This window comes from Plectrocnemia conspersa, unplaced genomic scaffold, assembly GCF_051122295.1.
Source record: "Plectrocnemia conspersa isolate PC_06_02 unplaced genomic scaffold, ASM5112229v1 ptg000008l, whole genome shotgun sequence".
NCBI classification, from domain to species: Eukaryota; Metazoa; Arthropoda; class Insecta; order Trichoptera; family Polycentropodidae; genus Plectrocnemia; species Plectrocnemia conspersa.
In genome coordinates this window covers 3,462,899-3,489,211 of record NW_028277172.1, presented here as the reverse complement: position 1 = coordinate 3,489,211, position 26,313 = coordinate 3,462,899, and the positions used below count along the sequence as shown (strand labels likewise).

The 26,313-nt window shown below is 32.3% G+C and overlaps 3 protein-coding genes across 9 annotated transcripts in view; all 3 read right to left on the bottom strand.

The window, feature by feature from the left end:
• Window positions 1-739: 739 nt before the first annotated feature.
• Ir21a (Ionotropic receptor 21a) lies at window positions 740-7,220 on the bottom strand. The gene is made up of 9 exons (XM_088190666.1): window positions 6,591-7,220; window positions 6,332-6,531; window positions 6,123-6,251; window positions 5,893-6,054; window positions 3,759-4,000; window positions 3,553-3,693; window positions 3,295-3,487; window positions 2,319-2,520; window positions 740-2,252 (listed from the first exon to the last, which is right to left on the bottom strand). Exons 1-9 carry the CDS (start codon window positions 7,218-7,220, stop codon window positions 1,632-1,634), a joined length of 2,520 nt encoding a protein of 839 aa, XP_088046792.1. The 3' UTR covers window positions 740-1,631.
• A 141-nt stretch (window positions 7,221-7,361) lies between these two features.
• Cda5 (Chitin deacetylase-like 5) overlaps window positions 7,362-26,313 on the bottom strand; it is a 105,779-nt gene continuing 86,827 nt past the window's right edge. The window contains exons 5-17 of one of the 7 annotated variants that reach the window (XM_088190401.1): window positions 25,900-26,180; window positions 23,088-23,257; window positions 22,826-23,019; window positions 20,898-20,947; window positions 20,428-20,628; window positions 18,067-20,100; window positions 14,498-14,581; window positions 14,236-14,429; window positions 13,873-14,098; window positions 11,872-12,164; window positions 8,942-9,086; window positions 8,671-8,869; window positions 7,362-8,602 (exon numbers count right to left, since the gene is read on the bottom strand). In XM_088190401.1, coding sequence (XP_088046527.1) covers window positions 8,444-8,602; window positions 8,671-8,869; window positions 8,942-9,086; window positions 11,872-12,164; window positions 13,873-14,098; window positions 14,236-14,429; window positions 14,498-14,581; window positions 18,067-20,100; window positions 20,428-20,628; window positions 20,898-20,947; window positions 22,826-23,019; window positions 23,088-23,257; window positions 25,900-26,180 — 4,230 coding nt within the window. In that variant the 3' untranslated portion in view covers window positions 7,362-8,443. Of the gene's footprint in view, window positions 8,603-8,670; window positions 8,870-8,941; window positions 9,087-11,871; window positions 12,165-12,294; window positions 12,521-13,872; window positions 14,099-14,235; window positions 14,430-14,497; window positions 14,582-18,066; window positions 20,101-20,427; window positions 20,629-20,897; window positions 20,948-22,825; window positions 23,020-23,087; window positions 23,258-25,899; window positions 26,181-26,313 lie in introns of all 7 variants that reach the window. The other 6 variants (XM_088190400.1, XM_088190405.1, XM_088190404.1 and 3 more) reach the window with 6 other exon arrangements.
• On the bottom strand, window positions 23,264-25,821 carry LOC148232722 (uncharacterized). Its single transcript, XM_088190437.1, has one exon. The coding sequence runs from the start codon at window positions 25,327-25,329 to the stop codon at window positions 23,293-23,295; it is 2,037 nt and encodes a 678-aa protein (XP_088046563.1). The 5' UTR covers window positions 25,330-25,821; the 3' UTR covers window positions 23,264-23,292.

Sequence of the window (26,313 nt, the reverse complement as noted above, 5' to 3'; positions counted from 1 at the left end):
GGATACGATAGAATCGTTATAAATTATTTTGATGACTGTTTGAATGAAAATTATAATAAAGAGTTGGATGTAAACTTTGTTTATTTTCACACCTATATAATAATAAACAACCAGATACGTGTATAACGTGCAAGTAAAATAAAAATATTTAAATAATGGTTTCAAACTTGGCTATATTATTAATTATTTTTTGCTAAATATGATAATACAATAATTTTATTTTAAGATCATTGTTTCAAAGTATATATTGATTTTTTTACTTAAAAATTCATTAGAACACAAAAACACTACTTTTGGGCGTGACTTCACAGCCAGTAAGACGCAGGTAGAAACCAGTGAGAATTTTATTAGATATACCACATATTGCGACTACTAGAATGGGCGAGATGTTTTCTCCGAACAGTGGTGGAGAAGCTGGCGCAGGGATGTTGTTCATGGAAGATGCTCAGAATTCTGGTTGGTGTGACAGCGACGTGCAGAGGTTGCTCCCTCTCTGTTGTGGTGCTCGTATGGAAGAGTCTCTCTCAGGTGATGAGTGTCCATGACCGTATGTTGTCCGCGGGCGGGCGTCTGCTAGGCGGAGTGAATCTGTTAGTCTCTTCGAGTGTCTGCCATGTGACTGCCTGGCGACCAGCCTTATGTATTCATGCCTGCAAAGCTTGCTCACCAATTACAATCCTACAGCGATCATCCAGCCAATCGTTACACTTGCTTCTTAGAACAACGAAATAAATATATACCTTTAGAAAGTGACATTTATTGAATAAGTTTAATACAAAAACTACATGTGGACACATTTAAATCAGTGCAAAATGTATATAAATCAATAAAGCATATAAATTATTATACAATTTATAAAAAAGATCTTATACTTGATAGAGAGACAAAACTGATTATATATTTGTAGTCCGCATTCAATCTTACATATTTATTTATTGTAAATCTTTCGTTGCAACATGACAGATCATCAACAAGTACTAAGTAAGTAGTGAATCAACTGACTAAAATTAAACTTTATAAATCAGTGACATCTATTTTATGAATTATAAACGATTATTACAGCTAAGAATTAATGTCACTATGTACGATCTAGCTCGATTTTATCAATTTCTGATATTAGGAAAATCTAGGAAAACATAATCTGTGATGATCGATTGGAATTATATTTGTATAAAAATATTTATTCTGATCTTCCAGACATGAGAGAAATTAAAAAATACTAGAGATTCAAACGCAGGTCTTCCAGATAAGAGTCACCGACTTATACCACTACTATAAATCTTTGTAATATTGAATGTGCTAAATCCTAATTGTAAACGCTAATAGATAAAAGCTTGGGATTTGTAGAATTTCTAAGAGCTACACAATATTATATAAAGTGCCGCATGAATATTTGTGGGAGTCATTTGAGATGAAAAGATAATTGTGCATGACCACATCGAAAAAGCATAAAGTCTTACATTCATGCTAAATGGTCCTTCCGTGAATCTAGTAGAATATGCAGAATATTCTTGATTATGTTTAGCTATACTGCAATGCAATGAAATCATTTGCTCGGAGAAATATTTATTGGTCAAGGAACAATGAATGGTTTTTCTATTGCACATCAACGCTCTACTTTATCAACACTGTTAAATCGGTGTGACTTTTTCACCGAACAACTCAGGGACTTGTTCTGCCTCTTCCACCTTACTGTTTGGTTCAGACTCATCTATTTCAATAATACTAATAGACGATTGTTTATGTTCATCGTCTGATTGCAACTCAACGTTGTTCGTATAATGAAACAAATTATTTATCTCAGTATCCCAATCGACAGCGCTAGATCGCCTTGAATGTCCTTTAACAAATTCCTTAACATTTGGTGTAACTTCAGCGCAGACTTCAACACTCTTCACGCAAATAACCTTATCAGATTGTATACTTATTACTTCTGAATCATTCTTACTTGAATGTTGTCCGTTGAGATGTATTTGATTGAACTCTCCATTTTCTGCCGATCTTGAATTTGGAGTTGGAACAATGATTGACTTTTTACTCTGCGTGGAAGTTATTGAAGTACTTCTAGATGATGCAGACTTGTTTCTTCTACGGCGGCACATTCTACCACAACCTCCCAGCCACTCAGATAGCAATGCTGTAGCAGCCGCTAGGAATCCGGCTCCCAACAAAAGAAACATTCCTTGAGTGTCACCGAGGGACAGTCCTCGTTCAATTGCCACAGCATCTCGTAAAGATCCACCGCTATTGACCTGCACATTTTATATTATATAGTATAATATACATCTAATGAACGTACATATAATTTAGATTTATACTTGTAATAGTTTTCCTGTAGAACTACGCTGCATCAACCATTGGATGTCGCTGATTAATTTTGATACAATACCACTTTGAATCATTCTTAGGATGCCTTTATTAATTTTTTCGCTGTAGACAGATTCTTTTGGATATGCTATCGATACTCCGAATGGAACGAAGCATTTGTCGCTTATGTGAAGCGCTGATCGCTTTGAAGATCTTAAAAATTCATTGTTAATTCATGATTTACAAATGCTGCTACATAAAATAATTGCTCTTTTTTTTTAATAATTAGTGATATATTTAAAAAAAACAACTTTACTATAGTCAGTAAGAGAAATTTCTTGATTTAAGAGATGATGACAGTTGCTGTACTCTCATTTCACTAAATTGACTAAGATAATGGATGAAAAAAGCTATTAGATGTCGAGTTGAGTTCTTGAATTTCGTGAATATAAATGACTTACCACAACACAAACTAACATTTAAGAATGGTATACTGTGGAATTTTGATTTATCAATGAAACACAGGTGAGACGTAAATGTGATAGATTGAGGCAACGTTCCCAATTGACCTTATCTATGCCACGACAATAAATAAGTCACAATAGAATCACTCAATGCAATATGTGTAGCAGATGGGACATATTAAAGACTATATTTTGTGTTAACATAGCCTTTAAGAGGAAAATAATTTACAACACAATGGATCTAACAATTCTAACAACAAAAACCATTGCCGCAGGGGCTGCAGAAACTTTATAGCAACTACAGCTTGTTAGCAAGTCAACCGCTATTAAGTACATTTGCCAGTTAAAGTATTTTGCGTGTCTGCAAATACTGCATATCCTACTAATTAGATGTTCATTAAAGACATTTTATAGAACACTATATATCAAAGCTATCAGACTTGAACGCTATTCACATTGCTTTTTGTAGTAGTATTCGAGAATCACCTTGTATTATTAAAAAAATATATTAATAATAACTTACTCTAGTGTAAAGTTTGATTGTACAACATATTCAAGTTCATATCTAGAACCTAAAAATGCATACGGCCAAAAGAAAGCTCTCGTCGTGTTCATCAGACCGGCTTCAATGTTAGGTACATATTCCAAGTGTTTCAAAAGCTTATTTGTGTTTTCATCAGAAGAATTGGCAAACCATCTTTCCCATCCACCACGATCTAATGATTTTATAGTTTGTGACATAATAAATAGATAATAGATATATTGATATATAAAACTCAACCTAATGTTCCAGTTCTGTAGTGCCCAGATAAGAACTCTTGCACCGTATCAATTGTAGCTGGATACACAGGAAGTGTTACAAAAGCAATGATAGAACCGGTGTAGCAAGCCGTTATTATTATGGTAAATATCCAATACCATCCTATAAAATTAATATATTATAAATAAAGTGTATTTTATCTCTAATGATTAATTTAATTAGATTACCAATTAATAGTCTGGTTGTTACTTTTGTAGTTCTGCTCCAAGAATTTTTACTGTAGAACGTGAAGCAATTGGTGAACGTACCAAACACATACCAGAACATATTTTCCACTTCTCCAGAATTGTGTATTAAGTGTCTTAAGGTATGTTTGTCTGAAAAGGCTAACGGGAATATGCCAAACAAGTAGGTGAGCGTGAGAGCGAGCCATACGGTCCAGTGGAACGGTCCCATAATGGCACGATACCTTGAAAAGTATGATATATTGTTTAAGTTTGTGTGTTCATAAATATATTAATTAATTTAGTAAAGATACATTTTTATATTACACATTGGTCAGAATAATATCTTATATTATTGTAATACAGTATAAGACAGTTTACTCTTTTTAATCTTGATAACTCAACTACCATGTAGAATTGTATGTTGATCATATTTTTTGTACATATTTAGAATACTTATCAAAAAATATCAAAATATATACTAAGTGTGGTTAAATAGTTAAAAGTGATATTGCCTGTGATGTGCATGCTAATTCTTAGCAATATTAGGAGCGTAGTATGTGTTTGAAAGTCAAGTAATAACAGTGCATTTTTATTGTAAAAATTATGAAACAAAGAATTTGCATTAAATTTTGTGTTAAAAAAGAAATAAAATGTAGTAAAGCAATACAAATGTCAGATAAAGCTTTTGCCGAGGATGCTATGTACAAAAATGAAATTTTAAATGGTATAAACGTTTCAAAGAGGGCCGTTAAGACATTGAAAATGATAAGATAAACTGGCGGTCCTGCACATCAAGTAAAAAAACAATAAAGGACATTGTGCTAAGTAAGCACTGATTAATGAGATTACTGAAGAAGTTGCTTTATTGTAAGGATAAAGCAAAGTAATTTTGATTGACATGTTGGGAATAAAACGAGTAGCAGTTAAGCTGTGAAGTCACTACGATCTATAACTGCCCCAACAGGTAGCAAATCATAGGTGTGTGGTTATGATATTGAAACAAAGGTCCAAGCGTTGTGAACTACCTCTATAAATAATTAGCCTTATGATTTAGACTAAGTAAATGATTATAAGAAACTGAAAATATTACAAAAATGTATAACTCAAAACCAAAAAGTATGTAAATTTAATAACAAATAACTATCAAAAATTATTATCAGCAAGTCAATAAGTCAATAATAAGTATAGCCTTGCAGTTTTACGTTATTTTCGTGAGGAAATAAAACAGATGTTCTGACGTCGGGGCTTCGCCCTTGACCGGTTAAGCCCCGCTAGCGGGCGCCTTAGTAACCGTACACATATGCTGCGTCGCCAGAGGGCCTGCACCAACAGTTACTGTGTCCATCGGATACTCTATAATGACTGTATTTACACTTTTTCTCTTTCTGTATGCATATTTCTAATGTAACTTATTGATTTTTTTTAAATTTGAATGGCCGAGCTGCGTTTCTTTTAGCATCCACATAATATCCCGTAACTTATCATAATTGAAGGCCTTATATCAAAAAGGTGCCAATGTTCATTATTTTCGAAATTTGTTTTATTGTCGAAATGGACATTGATGTTTAGGAAAAAAATCGTTGTCACAAAAAACGAAAGAAAAAATATTACCACTTTTGGAAAAATAACTTATATTCAAACATATTGTATGAAAACTACTAATGCCCTAAACATTAAGTTGCCTAAACAGTGCGTGTATAAATTTAAAACTTTATCAATGTCTTCTTTCTTAAAATTTAAAAAGGTTAAAATTAGCAATAAAATATTTTTTTTAATATTTTATGTAAATATAAATAATTTTGTATGAAAGTTTTATATTCCTTGTTTTTGTTAAATGTGAGTTGGTCACGGACACAAAAGTGGAATTAAAAATAAAATAAAATGTGACGATATATATATGAATAATTCTAAAAACTGTCTACCCTTAGCGACCCTTTTTTATAGTGGAGGATTGAGCAGCTCATATTACAAATACGCCGCAAAAACCCAAGATAAAACGCATCACGTTGTTATTGTATTATTTTATATTTTTTCCTAGTTACTATTTTATAAAGAATATAAATATAGTATATAAATAAATAGTTATCATCTATCAATGTGGATGAATAAAAAAATGTTTTAAAATAACATATACCTCGGTAAAGCAGTTGATGTTAATGATATAAACACTGCACAATCTTGAGAGTGACTAGCCGAGAAATCGATTGTTCCAAACCTATCGTTGGTTACATACAGACCTCCAATTCCAAAATCACCTCGATTTAAATTTATTTCTTTCCACACAGCATCACCTGCACTTTAATATTATATATATTTTTTTTGTATTATTATTAACATATTAAAACATTTTTTTATTAAAAATACCCGACAGAAAGATCTTTAGGCTCTTTAATTTCAATTGAAAAGTTGTTCCTACTACCGAGCAAGTTCATCAGCCGATATTCAATTCCTTCCCAAGATATTTTCGGATTACCAAGATAATCGCGGTAAATTCTAAAATATGTTTTAATAAAAAAAAGTTATTTGTGCCAATCTAACTATTTATTTTTTATTAATGATGTATATAAGATTACTTTTTAAACACAAAAGGCGGTTGATTTGCTGCAATTACTGTGAATCTATGTCCTGCATATCCATCTGCCATTTTCTCAGGAAACAAATTCACTTCTGGACGCGCCAATTTACCCTTCATCCACGAAGTTAGTACTATTGGTTTACTAGCACCAAGACCGTCTACGTACAATTGATGAGTGTATAATATATAAGGAGTTTCCTTAAAAAAAGTTTGTTTTTAAGCACATATTTAATATGATTATAGCAGTGTTAACATACCACAGATTTATCGTCTCTGAATGATTGTGCTATCACTAATAAGTTGACAAAAAATCTTGATACTTTATGGTATAGAAATTCTCTCACTCTCCATTGTGAAGATCTAGCGATTACTATAACTTTACTGGTCGCCTGTAAGCCCAATACATCAGCTGCTTTCATCACATCGGCCATGAATAGAATATAGCTGACGCATTGTTTACTGATGGCCGAGAGTACGCCGGAGTCCGTTATGACATTATCTTTGCTTATTTTCCCATGGACGTAAGGAAAGGGAAACTTTTTCATTAATTGCTCTAGAAAGAGTGCATCGCTGTTTTCTACTTCAACGTCATATAAAATCACTGGCGTGCAATCGTTCAAGTGTTTCAACGTCAGCATGTTGAGAAGACCGATCAGTGATGGTATCTGATCGAAAGCTGCAGTTTTTCCATGGAAAGCTATAGACCATTTGTCTTCTCTACTCTTAGGATGTCCTCTAAAAGTCGGATCAGCTTCTCTCTTCGTCAAGTTCAATCTCTTGCTCGCCAAAAATGTAACTGGATCAATTTCAACTCCATAATGTAATACGGAATCCTGAGCTAGTATTTCTTTTAGAATTAATATAAAAGTAATCCACAACAGATTCATGTCGAACAGACACTGAAAGCCTAAGCGAAACATTTTGATTTTTATTGCGTATTAAATGTTAAAGTTCACAGGTGCTATGATTGGAACGTGAATATTTGATTGTCAATCAGTTTGGAATCGGATTAAATGAAACAGCGGTTCTTTTATATAGGAATTTATTTATCACTGGTTTCGTACATTTGTCGGATTTTTTTATTGTTTTATATTTTATTGAAAAAGTTGAGAGTATTTATTATGAAAAAGTATTTATTATACAAAAGTTGATCGAAAATAGACAAGGATCTAAAATAACTTACAACCTAATCATTAAGACTATTCACAATAGCATAATAGTTTATAAATACTATATCGAATCTACGAACAGGACTCGATAATGAAACCCTTTGCGGTCACGACGATGTACTTTTAATAATTTTTAGTTATTGAGACATTAATAAGTCGGCATATTTACAATATTAGGGACACCAAGACACACTCGAAATTCGACTAACGATACTCTACATCCTTAAATGTTGAATGGGTGTGTGCCACATCACAATTTTTCTTTTTTATGGGCGATGTAGCCAAAAACACCCAAACAACGCACAACGGATGTATTCATTTAAAACATTGGCTCAAACGACTTCTTCAGCCAAATCCCCTGATATATGAGAAACGCGAATTGTTTCTTAAGATAGATTATTGTTAATTCGCGCTTACCCTAAAGCCTCAAAGTGCTCACGATTTTTAAAAATTGTTCTTTTTGATCAGATGAGTATTATATCGCGTCTCACAGATATAAGAAACCTTACCCTGTGTAAATAATAATTAAAAATGGAAAACTAAAATAAATATAAAAAAAATTAGCCCATTCGATGAAAGTAAAGGGTTAAAAATTAATATAAAATATCACATTCTTACGGAACAATTTCCAAAAAATTAAGCGATCGATAAATACAATATAATTTAATAATAAATAGTCGAAGAATAAGAAAATTCAGAAACGGATGAGGCGTGAGAAAAAATAAAAATAACTAAGTGTGAATTTTTAACTTACGCTACAGAAAAATGGCTATTTTTAACTAAAAAATAATTAATTATACATAAATATTGCAATCAATTTTGACACATATGGTAACGTACCATCACGCAATTGTATATTTACACATACATTTTGTTTAGGATATTGTTCTAAAAGTGATATAATAGCATTGTGGTAATTTGGTCTTTATGATGTATTTAATCTATTCTTCTATATCGTTGTCGATTCTCGATGATCTGATTCCCGTTTTTCCGGTCCAGGGGTAAATTTCGGGACAAGGTTGGCACGTCCTCATATATCTGACCCCAGATTTATGCCACAAGTTGCATACTTTAGGGTTGTTACATTTCTTAGGTCGATCCTATGAAAAAAATATATTAATAATATTTTCAGTTAACATTCACACTAAATGTTTAAATTGCTTCTTACTTGATAATTGCATTGGAAGGGTTGGAAGGAATTCATCCTCGAAAGTGGCGTTGGGTCTCTCACCCATTGCAAAGCTTGCCAATTTGTCACTAAAAATACATCTTTCATGGCGTTGATTGTGTCTAAGAACATTATAAATCCTGCTTTATGATGAGGTTGTGTGAACCAAGCTGCATGGTAAAACAATCCAAAAGGTGCTCTAAAATAAATAAAAATATCATTTATACCAATTACATTACAAATCAAATGATCAATTCAGATTAAATGATACCTGTTGGTAGAATAGTGTCTGTCAAAGTTCTTCAGAAGCATTTTATAGACTCCTTCAGCTTCAGGTGGATTACTACAAGCATCTCCCATTGAGCATCTTCCTCCGTTGAGATCTTGCCACATGACCATAGGTACTTCCCATACTCCTAAAAATCAGTATAAACAGAATTAAAATTTAAGTATATCTCATATAAGACATTTTGAAAACTTCTTGGAAACAGATTACATAGATAGTGTTCCATCTATTATATAAATCATAATTCAAAGTATAGCAAAAAGTGTCTAGATTTAAAAGAACATATTTTATTTTCAAGGAATCTGCTTCTTCTTGAACCCTTTCTTAGCCATAGATGTCCCAAAGTTTAGGCTAAATAAGTAGTATTTATAATTTTTAAATAAAACTAAGCTATGCATAAAGATAACTTAAATCTATTTATAGAAATTTCTGCATCGATTAAATAAATGATTACTGAAAAAATACACCTCACCTAGTAGTGGTAAATTTTATTCCTTTGAAATGGTAATGGCGTCGATTGTTTTGATACATATTTTATAACATAATGTACATATAAATTTCCACAAAGATAAGCTAGTTTATATATTTGTAAAATCTGCCACTTTTGTGAGCAATCATTTATTTTAATCTTAAAAAAAATATTTACTTTGACAAAATATTTTTACAAATTAATTTTGTGGGGCCTTATTTTTAAACCTCGCGTTAATTTACTATGACCTAAATGATCATCCATCAACAAGGAAACAAGACAATCGCGTAAAGGATGCGACCACAAAAAAGTCCTTGTGACGACCAGAAAAAATCACATAAATAACACGCAAGTGTTCTAAATGTAAATATTTTCCGTCATTGAAAGAATATTTTTTGCTGCGAAACGGTCACGGGAAACAATAAATCGCCGGATCCACAAGTTTCCCTTTGCAGTATACGACCTTGGACAATGCCCATCAAACAAATTTCACTTTCTAAAAGCGTATACCGCATTGAATCGAAAACTTTTTATGTTGTGCCCTTTTTTAAGTTAGAAATATTTATTAAGATTCAATAATGTTTTTAAGTCGCTATTTAAAATATTGCTCTAAAATATATTATTTTAATATTGGAAATTACAAACGATTTTTTTGTAGCTTATGAAATCTAATTATCATATGCAATTAATTTACTTATGATTTTGAAGAAGCAAAATGTTGTACCGCTAATGTGGAAATTATTTGAAATTTTATATTAGTGTATTTTATGTATTATTAAATAAATCTTGTAGTCGTTTTATAACTTTTTTTTTGAAAGAGGGGGGGGCTCGCGCTTTACTCTTGCGTAGGGCTCCACACTCGCCATAGCTGGCCCTTGTAATTGAAACTAGGTTTTACTGATTTTACTTATACTAATTATTAATTAATAAAATGGATATTACTGATTTACATATTTTGATTTAAGTGGTGTCTAACTACTTGCTTAGTAATTGATTGTGTCTATCCCGTACTGTTATATTGTAATGCGAAATTTACCATAAATAAATAAATCAATGAAAGTTAAAAATAATAAAAAGATACAGATGCAGCGCCGGCGCACATAGCGGTGACGTACATTACAAATAAAGTGGCTCTTGATTAAGCATAGTAAGCATAGCTAAGTAATGCATATAACTGTGTTATAAGTAGTGACTAATTAAAATTGACTAAAACAAAATATTTATATTTGATGGAAACAATTTAACTACAACAGTATACTACCTATATAACAATTATCATTTTATGAATAATGAATCTTAAGCTTTATTTTGTTAATAAATATATATAAAAACAAAAAAATTGAATCGCCACTCATGTCAGATTATTTTGCGCGTATTTAGATCACGTTGTTGTCACCACTTGGCGGCACCTTAACAATGCACGCGTTTTTTCATAAATTATGTTAAATATCAACAGTTTAAAATATGTTTTGCTTGTACTACTGCATCTCCAAAGCGTATCGATGAACAAACAGCTTTAAAAGTTCGTCTCGGTCGATTCGGAATAGCTTTGTTTGCTGCAAGTTCAGCTGAACTCTCGTTATTTCATGTCAGAAGTGAAGTAGCTGAAGTCTAACGCCTCTTCCAGTCCTTGATCTTCTAACCAATGCTAACGATTTGGGGTGGGACCAGGCTTATTATAAAATATGAATTTATTCATAGAATATCACTAATTAAAAAAAAAATTAAATCGTTTTCTAGGGTAAATCGATTATCTAAAATTACAAGAACTTCTCTTTTAAACGAGAAAATATTTATTAAGAAATTCAAAATAAGCTTTACAACTTTTTAAATTGAATAAAAAAGAAAATCAACGAGACATTGGTTTATATGTGAAAAGGAAAATGTGATTTTTTCACTTCACATTATATTTCACATTATATTAAAATCAAGGATCTATATTATTTTTGTTCTTTTCCTCTTTCAAGAGGAGATGACATTTTTTTATAAATTTAATGTTATTATTATGGGAGTTTCCTTTTTTAAGAGTCGAATCATCATATAGCATTGCGTACCATACGGTCCGTCAGGACCATGATAATATCTATCTTCACCCGAGACCCAGCTAGCTCGTAGCGATAATAACTATTTTATGTCATGTCGATAAAGTTTATGAATAAACCTGGAAGCTAAGAAGCGTCGCCGAGTTTTATCGAAGATTTCATATTATACACGAAACCATTATAACCACAGATTTCACCAACTACATGCAAATTGGTAGCATCGGTGAGCTTCATAAGTGAAACTGTCGAATTCTCAACATGAATATTGCAAGCAAGAGATTCACTCAATCATCACCTAAATAAATACACACTTAACCTTATTAGGTATATTGCGATGAAACGAGTTTATAATAAGTGCGTAATTCGTCGATTCCAAGAAATTTTCGAATCAGATATAAACTAACCTGGATAAGATTTCGTCGGACAAGGTGGGATCATGCAGTCGTGGAATAGTTTATAGTCCAAAGTGTAAGGCCAGCTAGGTGGTCTATTTTCATACACTGGCATTGAAGAATCATACGTGAAGTTCGAGTCGTACAACATTTTGAACATCTTGTTTCCACCGACGGACAAGAAGGGCGCTCTCATGCCTCTGACATCTTCTAATTTGACACCTCCATAAGCAGCGAGAATTTCTCTCTGTCCGCCAACCTCTCTGTTCCATTTCTTCTGCGAGAACTGTTCACCGAAACTGTGCCTATGTTTCAAATTGGAATATATTAACATTTATATCGATTATTATAATACAACGATTTGAAAGTATGTTAGCTGTCTTTTGAATGAAATGTTAGTAACAAGCTTTGTTATTTTTGTGTGGTGGCACTTACGATACGGTATGAGATGCCATTTCATGTCCCGCTGAATATAAATTTTGCACTTGGCTGTAGTCAGTCCATTCGTGGGATACGTAAAAGGTGGCAGAGATCGGACATCCGTTCGGATTGACCCGACCTTTATCGAATAGGTCGCTGTAAAGGCCCTTGTTGAGGTCGTTGACAGAATCGTCAAAGGTCAGAAGGACCAGTTGGGGCACGCTCTCCACCGGCATGTCACCTGTCGTGGTGGGTAAAAGGGTTCGTGCGATGGGTTGATGATGTGAAAGGAAAGCGGAAGGACGTGCAAGTCGATCGTTAGATCGGAGCAGACATGCAAGTTGTAGTAGAAAGGCGAGTGCATCATGGGAAAGGAAAGAAAAAAAAGAAACAAATATGTTAGTACATTGATAACAAACAGACACACAAGAAAATATTTGGTTGTTTGGAAAATGATCACTGATTAGATTTTATCTATATATATTAGGGGTACCCAAAAGAAAGCACGTTTTTTTTAATGAAAAGTATTTTTCCAATAACAAATTAATTTAAAAATATCATTCTATAAAATCTCTATCGACCTATTTCCATCGATCAAGCAAGTTTTTAATCCCACATTTGTAAAATCTGACTAGCTGTAAATTAAAATATTCAGAAAGAAATGTTTTAACTTCATCAACACTATTAATTATTTTATTATCTAAATTATGTTGTATAGACTTAAACAAATGATAATCTGATGGTGCTATATCGGGAGAGCATTAATTTCTACTCGCAGTATGAGGCAGGCGCGTCGCCTTGTTCTCGTCGCTCAGTGCGCGTGGAACCCACACGCCTTGTTTCCCAATATATTATTTTAGATCATAGAATCCCAAAGTGGGCTTTACAATTTTAGAGGAATCTTGGCGAGTAATTCGTGCTTTAAAGTAAATAGAGAAGCGCTGAGATTTAAGAGTAGTCAATTAAATTGGAACAAACATTTTTTACAATTCAAGCAGATTTTTTACATTAATACAAATACTACATTATTGTTCATAACTAAATCCAAGGCAATGGTAGTCTTTTGGCAGCTAAACTAGTGTCTAAATAAATTTTACGCTTTGGTTGTAAATAATTATGAAATAGCGCCGAATTAAATGGCGTTAAATTTTTATTTACGATACGGCTGATCTTGCGCGTATGGGGAGATACATTCGTTTTCGCTCGCTCGCGTGTTAAGTGACGAGAATGAGTGAGAAGAAGTGGGTATGCGCGTGTAACGCATGGAACGCATGTAATTCACGCCCTTATCTCTCACTCACTCTCATCACTAAACACGCGAGCGAGCGAAAAGGAATGTATCTCGCCGTCCGCGCCTGCTGCTGATATATAATGAGTATTAAAAGACAAGATATAGATTGAAAGAAAACACTTACAGTATCTAAAGTCAAATAAACTTAATGATATAAGAAGTAGTAAAGAAAATCCAGTCATCATTTCCCAAGAACCTAATATTTTAGGAATTAAGCACCTATACACATTTTTGAATAAGCCACAAACAGATTTGAAGAACACAAAATGAACCGGGAAGCCTCATATTACAATTAAACTTACGAAACCGTATGCGAGGCCATTTCGTGTCCATCCGCGTACAAGCTTTGAACAAGACCATAGTCTGTCCATTCATGGGACACGTAGAATGTGGCAGATATGGGACATCCGTTGGGATTCACGCGGCCTCGTTCGAAAAGCTCTGCGTAGAGTCCCTTATTGAGATCATTTACTGCATCGTCGAAGGTCATTAGTACTATCTGAGGTACTGTCTCCGGTTGTAACTGTCCTGTTTCGTGGCATTTTGATTTTACAAACAACATAACTTATACTAAAAGGACTAGAGAATGACTCATTGCAAACACGCGAAAGAAACAAATTTCTTCGGCATATACTTCATTTATAAATAATAAAAAATATATTAACCAGGTATGTCTTTTCCTCCGCACCAACAATCAGGTAATAGACAGACGTCTTTCCTGCATTTGGCTGCTGTTTTATCTACTTGAGGAGTTGGATACACAGTTTCTGGTCTAGTTGGTGGATTTTTGTAGATGTCAACGAATTCTTGAACCTTTGAGACGATCGACGTGGATGGTTTTAAAGTTGGTCTATTGCGGCTGTAAAATTAAAAAAATAATCAATAAAATAATTCAATAAAACTTATTATATGCTTCTCAAAACTCACGGTGGTGCTGTTCCGCGATTGGAATTTACGGAAGGTTCACTGCCACTTGCAGTCGAATAATGAGCACTTCCACGATTTCTAGTTCTACAAACACAACAATACCATAATCACCAAAACTTGAAAACAGGTAAACTTTTTAGAAGCAATTAGGTTAAAACAATGATAGCCAAAAAGTTATTAAAATTAGTTGGCTCTCAAGGTTTTTTTGGTTCTACTGTGTACATTAATCAACGAATGAAGGTGCTATTTATATTATGTATACTAAAAACTATTTGAGAATGAATCAAACAAACAACAACTGAAGATGATATGTGCATATTAAATTCAATGAATACTGAGAGCGTACGTTCATAATGGTATTTTTTTTTCTTCGTAATTTTGGATTATGAGGATTCAGTCTTATTATAATGACAATGTCGGTCGTTTGTCTCCGCGTGGGTCAAATGTCAGGTCCGATGATTATATACTAAGAAGCAGATGCTGTGAGTGAGTGAAGAAAGGTTATCATGCCTGATGGTGGTTAGTCAGTTTTAGACAGTCAAGAGGATTGAGCATCAGGAAAGTCAGTACCAAGCGCGTATGGTGAGATACATTATCTTTCGCTCGCTCGCGTGTTAAGTTACGGGCGTGCGGAACGCGTGTAACGCGCGCCCTTACCTCTCATTCACTCTCGTCACATAACATGCGAGCGAGCTAAAGGGAATGTATCTCACCGTACGCCCCTGGTCAGTACCAATGTTCCTTTAAAATATAAGTGGTTCTAAAATTTGTACTTAAGCTTTAAGCTAGAATTTAAAAAATAACTAATGATATTTATGGTTTAAATGTTTACTAAAGAAAATAAAAATTCATCTTTTTAAAAACATTTTAGACTATATATTAATGGTTTTTAATTTATTCAATCAATGATCGAAATCGCTTTTATTATTTTTATAATAAACGATAAAATAATTATTAAAATAAATAAAAAATAGTATGTATGTACATAAATGTAGAGAATTTACTGCTTCTTTATTTTTTTGCTAGTATTTAATTTTTTTCCTGTATTCGATAGTATCTTTTTTTAGCTATCAAATTGCCTTTTTTATTGGTGATTTTGATCTATAAATTATAATATATTGATTTTTTTTATTATATATATATATATATATATATATATATATATATATATATATATATATATATATATATATATATACATAAATATTAAATCATACGAAATTTAAAGTACGAAAAGTGAATTTTTCGATACTAAAAAGCTATTTTTGCTTATCTAGATCATATAATCTACTGCTGTTTAATGTTCATATAGAGAATCTCCACATTTTACAGTAAAATAGGAAATTTTTCGGTGTAAATATTTATTCAGATTATTGAATTTATTTTTGTAATGCCTTATTTTGCTAGCATTTGTAATAATTTTCTCATTGCTTAAATCTACAATGCTGTAATTAAAAGTAGCTATCGTAACTATGTTTTGCAATTAAATTTCTGTATTGCTTAAATTTTGACATATTAAATATTTGAAGTATTTGTAAAGCAGAAAAAGTATTTCTGTAATATGAAATGCTTATTTAGATTCAAAGAATTTTATACTGTAATATTTTTTCCAAGCATTTGTAATTTTTTTCATGTAAATTAAAGACATTTAATATTTATAAAGCTAAATTTGCACTAGAAAAAAATGCTAAAATTTAAGTATCTATAGCTATATTTTGCAATACTAATATTAAAGTATTTAGATGTGTATAATTTACTGTTGTAATATTTTTTTTAATAATTTTAAATTTTTTTAATGTAGTCAATATTATGAAATTTTTTTAAAAAATTACTAATTTTTTCTCCTATGAATTAAATCAATTAAAAATGCGGTATTTTTGTTTTTTATCTGTATATTATCTAGCATTTGTAAAAAGTTTTGTGTAGATGATTTTTTTAGCTACAATGTTACAATTTACAGTATTTATAGCTATGTTTTGTAATATATATTAAAATATATAGATGAAAGAAGTATAATATCTAGTATAAAAAAATAGCTTATTAAAAATATATATTCAGAATTTACTGTTGTAATATGTTTTGCTATTTTTTTTTCATATATTTACATAGTCAATACATTAATTTTGTAATTAATTTAATTTATTTATTGCTTATTTGCCCTATAAATTAAATCATATAGATTTTCTGTAGAATAATGTTTTACTGCTTTTATTATTTTGCTAGTATTTGTAATAATTTTCGTGTATACAATTTTATTCTTCTTAATATTATAGCTACTATGATAAAATTTAATATACCTTTAGCTATATTTTTCACTATAGATTTTTATATCTACGGTTTCAAAAAAGAACAAGTAAAAGGTAAGTAAATACATAGTTTTTTTGATATATAGAATTTACTGCTGTAATATTTATTACTAGCATTTGTATTTTTTACAACAACGCAAAATTGGATCGTATTTGTTGTACTACAAATTTATTTACAAGATTTATATTTAAATTAAGTATATTGTACATAAATCTTTTCAAGTCGATTTACTGTAAAAATAGTTCAAGATAAATTTTTCTGTTTAAAATTGTTATTTAACTAAAAATAATACTCAGTTTTTGTAGAACTAAAATTAAAATTAAAATTAACTACCTTAATTTAAATAAAATTTCAACATTTTTTTTATAATAAATTGATTTTAAATCTCAGCTGAGATTTTTTTAAAATTAATATTTAAAAAATCTCAGTTAAAGTGAAAAAATCTTTTATAATATTATTATATATGAACTAAAAGGTCCTAGATTTTTTTGTTTAATAAAAAAATCAGTGCGTAAATTAAATGTAAATCGTAAAATATATTTTTTGTGGCAAAAATTGAGAATTTTTACATTGTTGTAAAAAAAAACCAATGCATATACTGCATGAAAAAAAATCTAAAAAAAAATATTACCACTATAATTTCTATACATTTAATAAATATGTATTAAAGCATTTTTTGGTTACGGTTTTTTGTACTGATCTAAATTTATAGAAAAACTACATTAGCGTAATCATAAATATTAATAAAAATACTGGATATTTGGAACCAAAAACATTATCTGTTAAGTAAAATATATAATTTAAATATTAGCAAAAAAAAAATGTTAGCAGTGCATTTAATACATTATTAAATATTAAAAAAATATATTAAGAATTTATAATAAAATATAATTCAGAACCAAAAAATTGAGCTTTACATCAATTGAATATGAATAAAGAACTACCAAATTTATTGCACAAATATACATCAATATATTTATACAAAAAAATGTGCTTTTAATTTTGATAAATATTTTTAAATCATAACCATTCAAGTAATTTTTATTTTGGATGCAAATTATTTTTATATTAAAAAATATTAATACTAAAATTTTAAGGAACATTAGTCAGTACCGTCACCGAGTCTCCCGAGTATTTAAAAAAAAACTGTATTTTAAGAAGCTAAGAGTTTGTTTGGATTTCGATGAGAGAAAATAAAAAAAGAAGACATCGCTTCGGAAGCGTATTGATTGATTTTTAGCTTGTTCAGCTTGTGCTTGTACCTCTGCAATTTGCTTTCGCCACATTTCGAATTTTGTTGCAGACTGTTCTCGGTACATTTGCTTGGGGAGTAGCTGCGGCGGGATGCCCCAGGCTTCACCGCGGACTTGATAGCAGGGTTGACGCGAAGAGGACGCCCTGGGGTAAGTTCTGCCTTTGGAGGGAGCTTAGGTTTCAAAATGGGCGCGTCCGTCGTAGAAGTCGATACAATTCGGTTCAAGTCGTCCCTTTCGGTCGTGTGTCTCAAGTTTGGTCTGTATATGTCGCGTTCTACAGATTCGGAAGACGTCTCTATGATAGAGTTTTGAGCGTCGTTGTTAGTATTAGACAAGAACCCACCCAAGAGTCGAGGAGTGGATGTCTGATAAACATCATTCAACTGAGGATGTTCCGTAACCACCACATCGACCTTCTTCTCAGTCGTGCTAACATCTCTAACAGGATTATTATATCTACTCCAAGTATAATCCGGAGGAGTGATATGCTTCACATTTTCAGTAACAGATTTAGTAGTAGAAGACCACCCAGAATCGACCCTATAACTAGGTTCTTCGAAATCATAACTTATATCTTTCACATCATCGTCCATTCTTCTCGCACTGGAAGTTTCATAAGAATCGCCTGAATCAATAGATTCGATAAAACGCTTCGGGGATTCAGATTCTAATTCAAATACAACGGGTGTTTGTGTAGTTGTTTCTTCATATCTTGGATTAGATATGTATTTAAGACTTTGCATTACATTTTGTGCGAATGTATTAATTATATTCGTTCTAGATTTTTGAGTTGTTCTTGGTGGTTCTGTTGTTGTAGTGGTAGTAGTACTACGATGTCTGGATCTAGATAGAAGAGCTGTATTTAAATCGCTCTCGAAAGATTGACCACCTTCGAATGTATCGAATGATTTTAAATTACCACTGATGACGATGTTATTTCTAGGAGGTTGAGTGGTGCTCAAAATAAGGAGGAATTGATTATTTTTTGGAGGTAAAACTGAGACTGGTTTTTCAACAGCGTCTCTCCTGAGATTTTCTAAGCTTTTATAAGGAGAAACAACGGGTGCATTTAAGTTTTCTTTAGAGATCTTCCTGCGGGATATAGAATTAGCTAAAAGATCTGTATTACTGTTGTGTTTATTATCATCGCTAGATTTAGATATTGGGTTTATTGTTGTGGAGCGAGTTTTTGATGGCAATCTCAAGAATGTGAATATGGGATCAGGTTCTCGAACTTCAGGGTTTGTATTTTGATTTTGTTTTAGTGTGAATGGAGCAGGGCGTTTAATGACAGTTTTGAGAAATACTCTGGGTTGTGCTTTTGATTTATCATCATCAGGTATATTTCGTACTTCTGTTAGAGAGTTTTCTGGGAATGAATCTAATGCGCGATTGTAGTTTGTAGGACTTTCTTCGCCTATTCTAGGTCCATGCGTTCTTTGACCGGCTCTGGTTTTAAGTTGTATTACGACTGGTTTTTGGCCAGGTTCTGGTAGGTTTTCTATTACGTAAGATAGAGGTGAAGGTCTGATTGTAGTCGATGTGGTCGTTTCTTTGAATTCTTTCGGTTGTATGATAAAATCGCTTTCGCCCGACACTGGTATATCTTCGATTTTGAACGATACGCGAGAGGGTTGTCTTTTGGGTTGGTCTTGGTAAGTCGTTATCGTTGGGTCAATATTATCTCCCACTGTCGCTGAAGGAGATTTGTATACTTTTAACGTATATCTAGACTGTTCATTGGTGTTATCGTCGTCCTCTTTTTTGAACAAGAAACCAGTGGTCAGCGATAGAAAGCGCGAAGTGTTCTTAGGGTTCGTGTCGTTAAGAATCGGTTTATGATCTAATGAAGTGTTTTGTTGATTAATGACGTATTCGTTCGAAGGTTGAGCGTTTAAGGAAAAGGGTTGGGCTTGGTCGGATATGTCAGTGTTGAAGCGACTACTGAATCTGCGGGAAGGAGTTGTCATGATCATAGGTTCGGGTGTTTCAGTCGGGGGATTAAGGTTCCCTCTAAAGCTTTCGCTCGTCGTCGATCTGCTAAAATACAAAAATGAAACTTCCTAATGTCGTGTGTATGGGGAATTGCTTCTAAAAAGCGATCTATCAACTAAACGCAGCGTTTTTTTATAAGCATATATGTAACATAATGATCGAGGATGAATATTTACAAGATGTGATGGATGTTTGGATGGAATTAGGATGTTCGCAAAACACTTTCGATTCGAAAGATACTACAAAAGCAAGCTAAATATATCTTACAGCGGTTTTATTAATTAAAAAAAAAAACATCCTTATGAATGAATGATTAGTGAGCAGATGGTCTTATGGGGGTCGAAGTGATCTATCCATTTAATTTTGTAGTACCTTTGTGGGACCCTTACAATCGGGGCCGCGACCGTGGGGGCCAACGTGGGTGGAGGAATGGTAGTGGTGGTGGTGGTGGTTGTGGTGGTAGTGGTTGTGAAGGGTCGTTGGCTCATTGTGTAAGTGCTAGGTGCGCTACTCGTTCTTGCAAATCCCAACGTCGACAGTTCGTATCCCAGCTCATTCATGTCATCTATTACACTTGGAAATACTTTGGTTTAGGATCGAAGTACTTTTGGATTTAACTTTTACATATATGCCAACTATTTAATATTTTAAATCTTTAAAAAATAATAATAATTTAGTACACCACAAACTTTCATGCTTTGAAGCATTGAATACAGCAAAATTTAGTACATATTATTGCCAAAAGTTTTACCGTATTTTTTAATATAATAATTATTCCTCTTAATGTGTATTATACATTAAAAATACTTAAAATATATTAAATACTGAAAAAATCAACTAACCTGGTAGATGAAGGACGAGCTGGTTGCTCATATTGATTTTGATTGTTGAGCTGAAAGATTCATTATTATATATGTTTAATTACATGTATTTAAGTAGATATATACATACAATATGGTCCATTTTTTTAAGCACCCATATTTTAAGTTACAGTAGAATGAAATAAATAATAATAAATAAAAGCTCATTTCAAGCTATTTGTCTCCACAATAAAATATTTATGTATAATTGCACTGTCATAGTTTTTTTATTATTATTTAATATGTTCAATTTTGCTAAATAAAAATATAATTAAAGAATTCGTTCAAAATTGTGGAAAATAAAGATATATTTCCACAATCTTTAATGATATGTTTCCAAAAAAACACAATAATAAAAAAACATGGATGAAATGGAAAATCTTTGTCACCGTAGATCGATGACCAACATCAAAAAGATGTCCCTCTGAGTATTTCAATTATTCAAGCAAAAGCTCTTAGTTTGCATAAAGATTGGAAGGATAGATTAAAAAAATATTTTACCACGGTTTTTTAAGCAAGTAACGGTTGGTTTTACAATTTTAAAATTAGGTATTCTTTTCATAATATTAAATTTACTGGAGAATCGGCTGATGCGGATAAAGATGCTGCAAAATAATTTATTTCCTAATTATCCAAAATTATTGAAGATGTAGAATATTCCTCTAGCCAAATATTTAATGTAGATGAGACAGGTTTATTTTGGAAAACTCTTTAACAATGAAAAATATGAATGAAGCATTCACGCACCTTGACTAATTTTTAAATATTATGGAAGATTGTGATCCCGATGGAGAACGCATATCTCAAGTGCGTGGGGCGATCAATAAAAACATAGCATGTTATAAAATACTATATGAAGAAAAGAAAAAGAATAGTGGAAAACAGTTAACTCTTGTTAACTTTTCAAAGGAAACACCCGCAAACCCCACTTAAACGTGTCTCTTAAACGCCTCTTAAACATCTTATATTTACTTGATAAAAAAATATTTTAAAATACACACAATTTCAATTTTTTTACTTCCCTCGACTTTCGTACATACAACATTCGCACACATTTTCAGGAACAAATTATGTGCGAAAGTCGAGGGCCGCCTGTAGTTCATAAGATAATTTACAATTATTAGATTATATGTTTTTGTATGTTATTATACTATACTATATTATATTATTTTTTTATTTAATAAGAAACAACGATAAAAGTATTAATGCTAAAAAAATATATAGCAGCAAGTTGCTTAAAAAAAGTTACTTTGCAAAAAAATATTTTAATAGTAATATTTATACAGAATTTTTTTTTAATTTTTTAATTTCAGTCCAAAAATATTTTAATCATTAATCACTAAATACGATTAAATTTTGTAAAAAATATTTTGACGGTATCTAATAAATAAAAAAACAATAATATTTAAAATTCAACTAATATACATATTTTATTTGTGTTGCAAAAAGTGCAAATCTGTTAATAAAATAATAAAATTAAAACTCCTATATATTATGAACCACAAAAAATAAAATAAAAGCTCACATTTAATGTTATAAAAATAATACAAAATAAAAGCTTGCTTGAAACTTTTTTTAATATAATCTATGATGCAAGAACGGTGTTCATAAGATAAAATCTTGTAATTGTGGTAAATAAAAAAGAATCAACTGTTCGCTTAACTAAAAAAAAGATACAAGCGTTCTTTTTGGTATACCTTTTTTAAAACGAAGATTAATGTGTAATAAATTATTAGAAATAACGTAAAATGAGCTTTGCATGTTTCACTTTTTTTATTTAGTTTTCATGCTATTTAAATATATATTTTTTATTTACTAAAACAAGGTGAAACTAAAATGATCACATATCGGAATTTAAATTTTTATTTTTTTGGGCCATCTTGTACATATACTATACATTTTTAACTTACCTGAGGGTTTATAAGAGCATCATCATAATCATCTGCGCTCGGTTGAGAATATATATTAGCTTGAGGTTGCGTGTAAATAGCTGGAGATGGAGAAGCAGTCACCAATTGTTGGCGAGGTGGTGGAGTTCCTCTATAAGTCTGTTGCAATTGAACATTGGGTCTCTGCTGAGCTGTATTGTATTGTTGAGCATATTCTAAATTTAAATAAAATATTAAAAACATGTTTTTATATTTCGAACTACTCTAAAATATTTAAACTCACCAGCATCTTTATATAATTCAACATCATCGTCGTACAGGGCATAGTAAGGATCGTTGAGGAACTGTTGTGGTTCATACTGTTGAGATCCGTTATACAAAGCTCTTCCAGATTGTACTTGTTGTCTAGTTTGCTGTGTGTATGTTGGCGATGAGCTAACAGTCGGTTCAACTCTATAACACATTTCCAAAATAAATACGAAGCAACTTCAAATAAACCATCGATTAAATCTAAGCCCTCTGATTAGTTTACAATGATACCTGTTAGGTGCGTTATCGTCATGGTTGTCATTGTCAGTCTTAATAGTTGTAGTTGTAGTCGTAGTCGGTGACGTTGGTTGTCTAAATGTCCTACCGTCATTTCCTGGTAATGCAGTTGGACTTATATGCCACCTTTGACCGCCCCTGACCGTTTGTTTAGCGATAGGATCTAAAGTTGCAGGAGAGGATGGAGTTGTAGAAGGTTTCGCCAATCTATGTCTAACTGTATACGGTCTAAGAGTAGTCTGATTCAAGTAGCGATTTTTATTTGAAGTTTGATGCGAAATTTTATAATTGGACAATTGAGGTCGCCTAGCTAATGTTATATTTGTTGGAATAGCTGATGGTAATCGCAACTTTTCGCTAGTTTTAATTATATTTTGATGTGTTGTAGGTATCACGCGTTGAGCTGTCGGTCTGATTGGTTTGACTTCATCTTCTTCGTATTCTTCATCTTCGTCTTCTTCGTCATCTTCTTGGTTTTGTGTTTTATATTTGTTCGGTTTTTCTACTTCGTAATCTTCGTATTCTTCATAGTTTTGCGCTATGGGCGGTCTTTGCGGTTTGACTTCGGTAATCGGCATAAATTTAGACTTAACAGGAGGTTCGTAATAATATTCATCATCTTCTTCATCGTAATAGTAATCGTTCATCTCAGGCGAAGGTTTAGGAATCGGTCGTCTTTTACTCGAAGGCTTTTCAGTTTTGACCATATTTTTTGTTGGCGTATATCTAGGTGGCGTTGCAGGTTTAGGACTAGATGATACAATTTGCTGACTAGGTTTAGGAGCATCTTTATATAAATTAACAATATTAAGCGGCTTTCTTATTTCGTTTCTTAGATGCACCGCAGATGAGATCGGGTTAGGTTTTCTGATTTCAGAGTGACTCAATAGAGTTGGAGGTTTAACATTATTTGTAAAAGGATTGCTTTTAACTTCTTTATAAGACGATTGATAGCTGGGTGTAGAAACTTTCACAGGAACTGGTATCGGTTGCTTGGATTTGTATTGGTTTATGGGTTTCACTTGGTTCTTAAAAGGAGAAGGTTGCTCGTAATCGTCGTCGTAGTATTCTTCAGAATCGTCATAGTATGTGGGTTTAGAGTTTCCAGAGAATGTCGCGTTATGTTCTGGATTTCCTTCTTTGGTTTTCTCGTTGCTTTTAGATGGCCATTGGACTGACGAGCTTTGTGGGGGAGTGAAAGGTTGCGGAGTACTCATTCCGAGGTAGTTATGATGCTGTTTAATAAACTCTTTGACCTTTGCGCCATTTTTAACACCCCCGCTCTGCGAATTGCCTCTGCCTTCAATAAATTGTTTGCCATTCATATTCTGCGCATTATTTGAATTAGCTAATGACACATGCCCACTTCTAATTTTAGATATAAACGAGTCAAAGTCAAAATCAGGGTCAGCAAAAGGATTGACTACATTCTCATATTTATTATTGATATTTTTGAAATATTCTGGTGGTTCAGGGAATTCAGGTTTAATTTCAGGCGATTGCTCTGATTTTTCTGATTCTTCATATTCATCTTCTTCATATTCTTCGTCGTTATTTTTAGGCGTTTCATTGGTAGACTCTCTATATTGATCCTTCTGCTTCCGCTGAGTTGGTCTATTGTTTCTAATGTTATTGTTCTCATAACTAGTATAGCGGCTCTCTTGTGGTTTAGAATTATCTGTATTTGGTCTTTCTCTTGAGTTTGATATACTAGAACTTATTTTATTTTGCTCACTCGGTCCAATCTCGTAATGATATTTAAGAGATCCTTGCGTTGATGGATCTGATCCTGGTCTTTGTGTATGCGCTTTAATTTGGCTCGAATATTGCTTGTTATTAAAAAATCCTCCATTGAGCGATGGCACTGGACTTCCATTAGTTGAAGTGAGTGAAGAGATCGGAGGCGCTTTTGTAATCGCAGAATTTGACAAAGAACCCGGTTTTAAGAATGAAAAATTTTCTTTATAAATCGACGGCATCGTTGAAGTCAGACTAAAAAATGGCGCTTTAGTTGTTTTGTAATTATAGACAGAATAATTTGGCGTACTAGTCAAAGATACAGAACTAGGCGTAGAGTACTGATTTTCGGGAATGTAAGGTTTAAAGCTGTTATGAGAATTGTACGTAGTTTTGGTGAATGGAGAATAGACATCTTCGATTTGAGTGCTCGGTTTGAAAGGAGATCTCGTGTTCGTTTGATAGGAAGGTGGTCTATATGACGAGGAAGAAAATTCATTATGTCTTTGGGATTGGATATTAGTCAAATAAGGTTGCTGTAATCTTCCGTAACGCACTTGTCTCTTATTTCTATCGTCTTCGTCATTGGTCTCCCTTTTGCGTCTAACTAAACGTATGAAGTTTATTTGTGGTTCTGTTAAACTGTAAGTTTCCAAGTCGTTTGATGGTTCAGTAACGTTTTCAAGGTAGTCAGTCAAGTCGAGTTGAGTATTGCTGACAAAAAATAAAGTCAGTTATTCGTTTAATAAAATAATAGACCGTGCTAAATTAGTATGATACAATTAAAAACCGCGATTTTGTTAGTAGTTTACCTATAAGATTGAACAGCTTCGTTCGTTCTTTGAGGCTCGACTTGAGTACCAAATGAGAAAGATCCGACTTTTCCCGATGTTCTGGAAGATAAAGACGCTGGAATGATGTTGGAATTGGCAGCTCTTGAGGTGGAAGTGGCTGGAGAGACGCTGTATCCATCTCTGTCTCTTTGAACTTGTCCAACACTGCTTGGTTGTCCTCTCAATACTCTCTGTTGCCTATCGTTTTCTAATTCTTCAGCTGGAGGTAGTTGTTCGTCTACTTCAGCGTATAACTGTTGCTGAAATAATATTTATTTAAATATTGATATTTTATTTAAAATAAATGCTTAATTATTTACAAAAAAAATACTTTTACTTTTTTTTAACCATTTTTTTTAAATTGCATTCTTGTGATTGTATGTGATTTATTTT

Bases quoted from the DNA above. Each gene is read 5' to 3' on its own strand.
- LOC148232722 (XM_088190437.1), bottom strand. From the start codon at position 25,329: ATGCCGTCGATTTATAAAGAAAATTTTTCATTCTTAAAACCGGGTTCT.
- Ir21a (XM_088190666.1), bottom strand. From the start codon at position 7,220: ATGAATCTGTTGTGGATTACTTTTATATTAATTCTAAAAGAAATACTA. The intron at 6,252-6,331 runs GTAATCTTATAT...AACATATTTTAG, and splicing joins CCGCCTTTTGTGTTTAAAAA to AATTTACCGCGATTATCTTG. The intron at 6,055-6,122 runs GTATTTTTAATA...ATAATATTAAAG, and splicing joins CCTAAAGATCTTTCTGTCGG to TGCAGGTGATGCTGTGTGGA.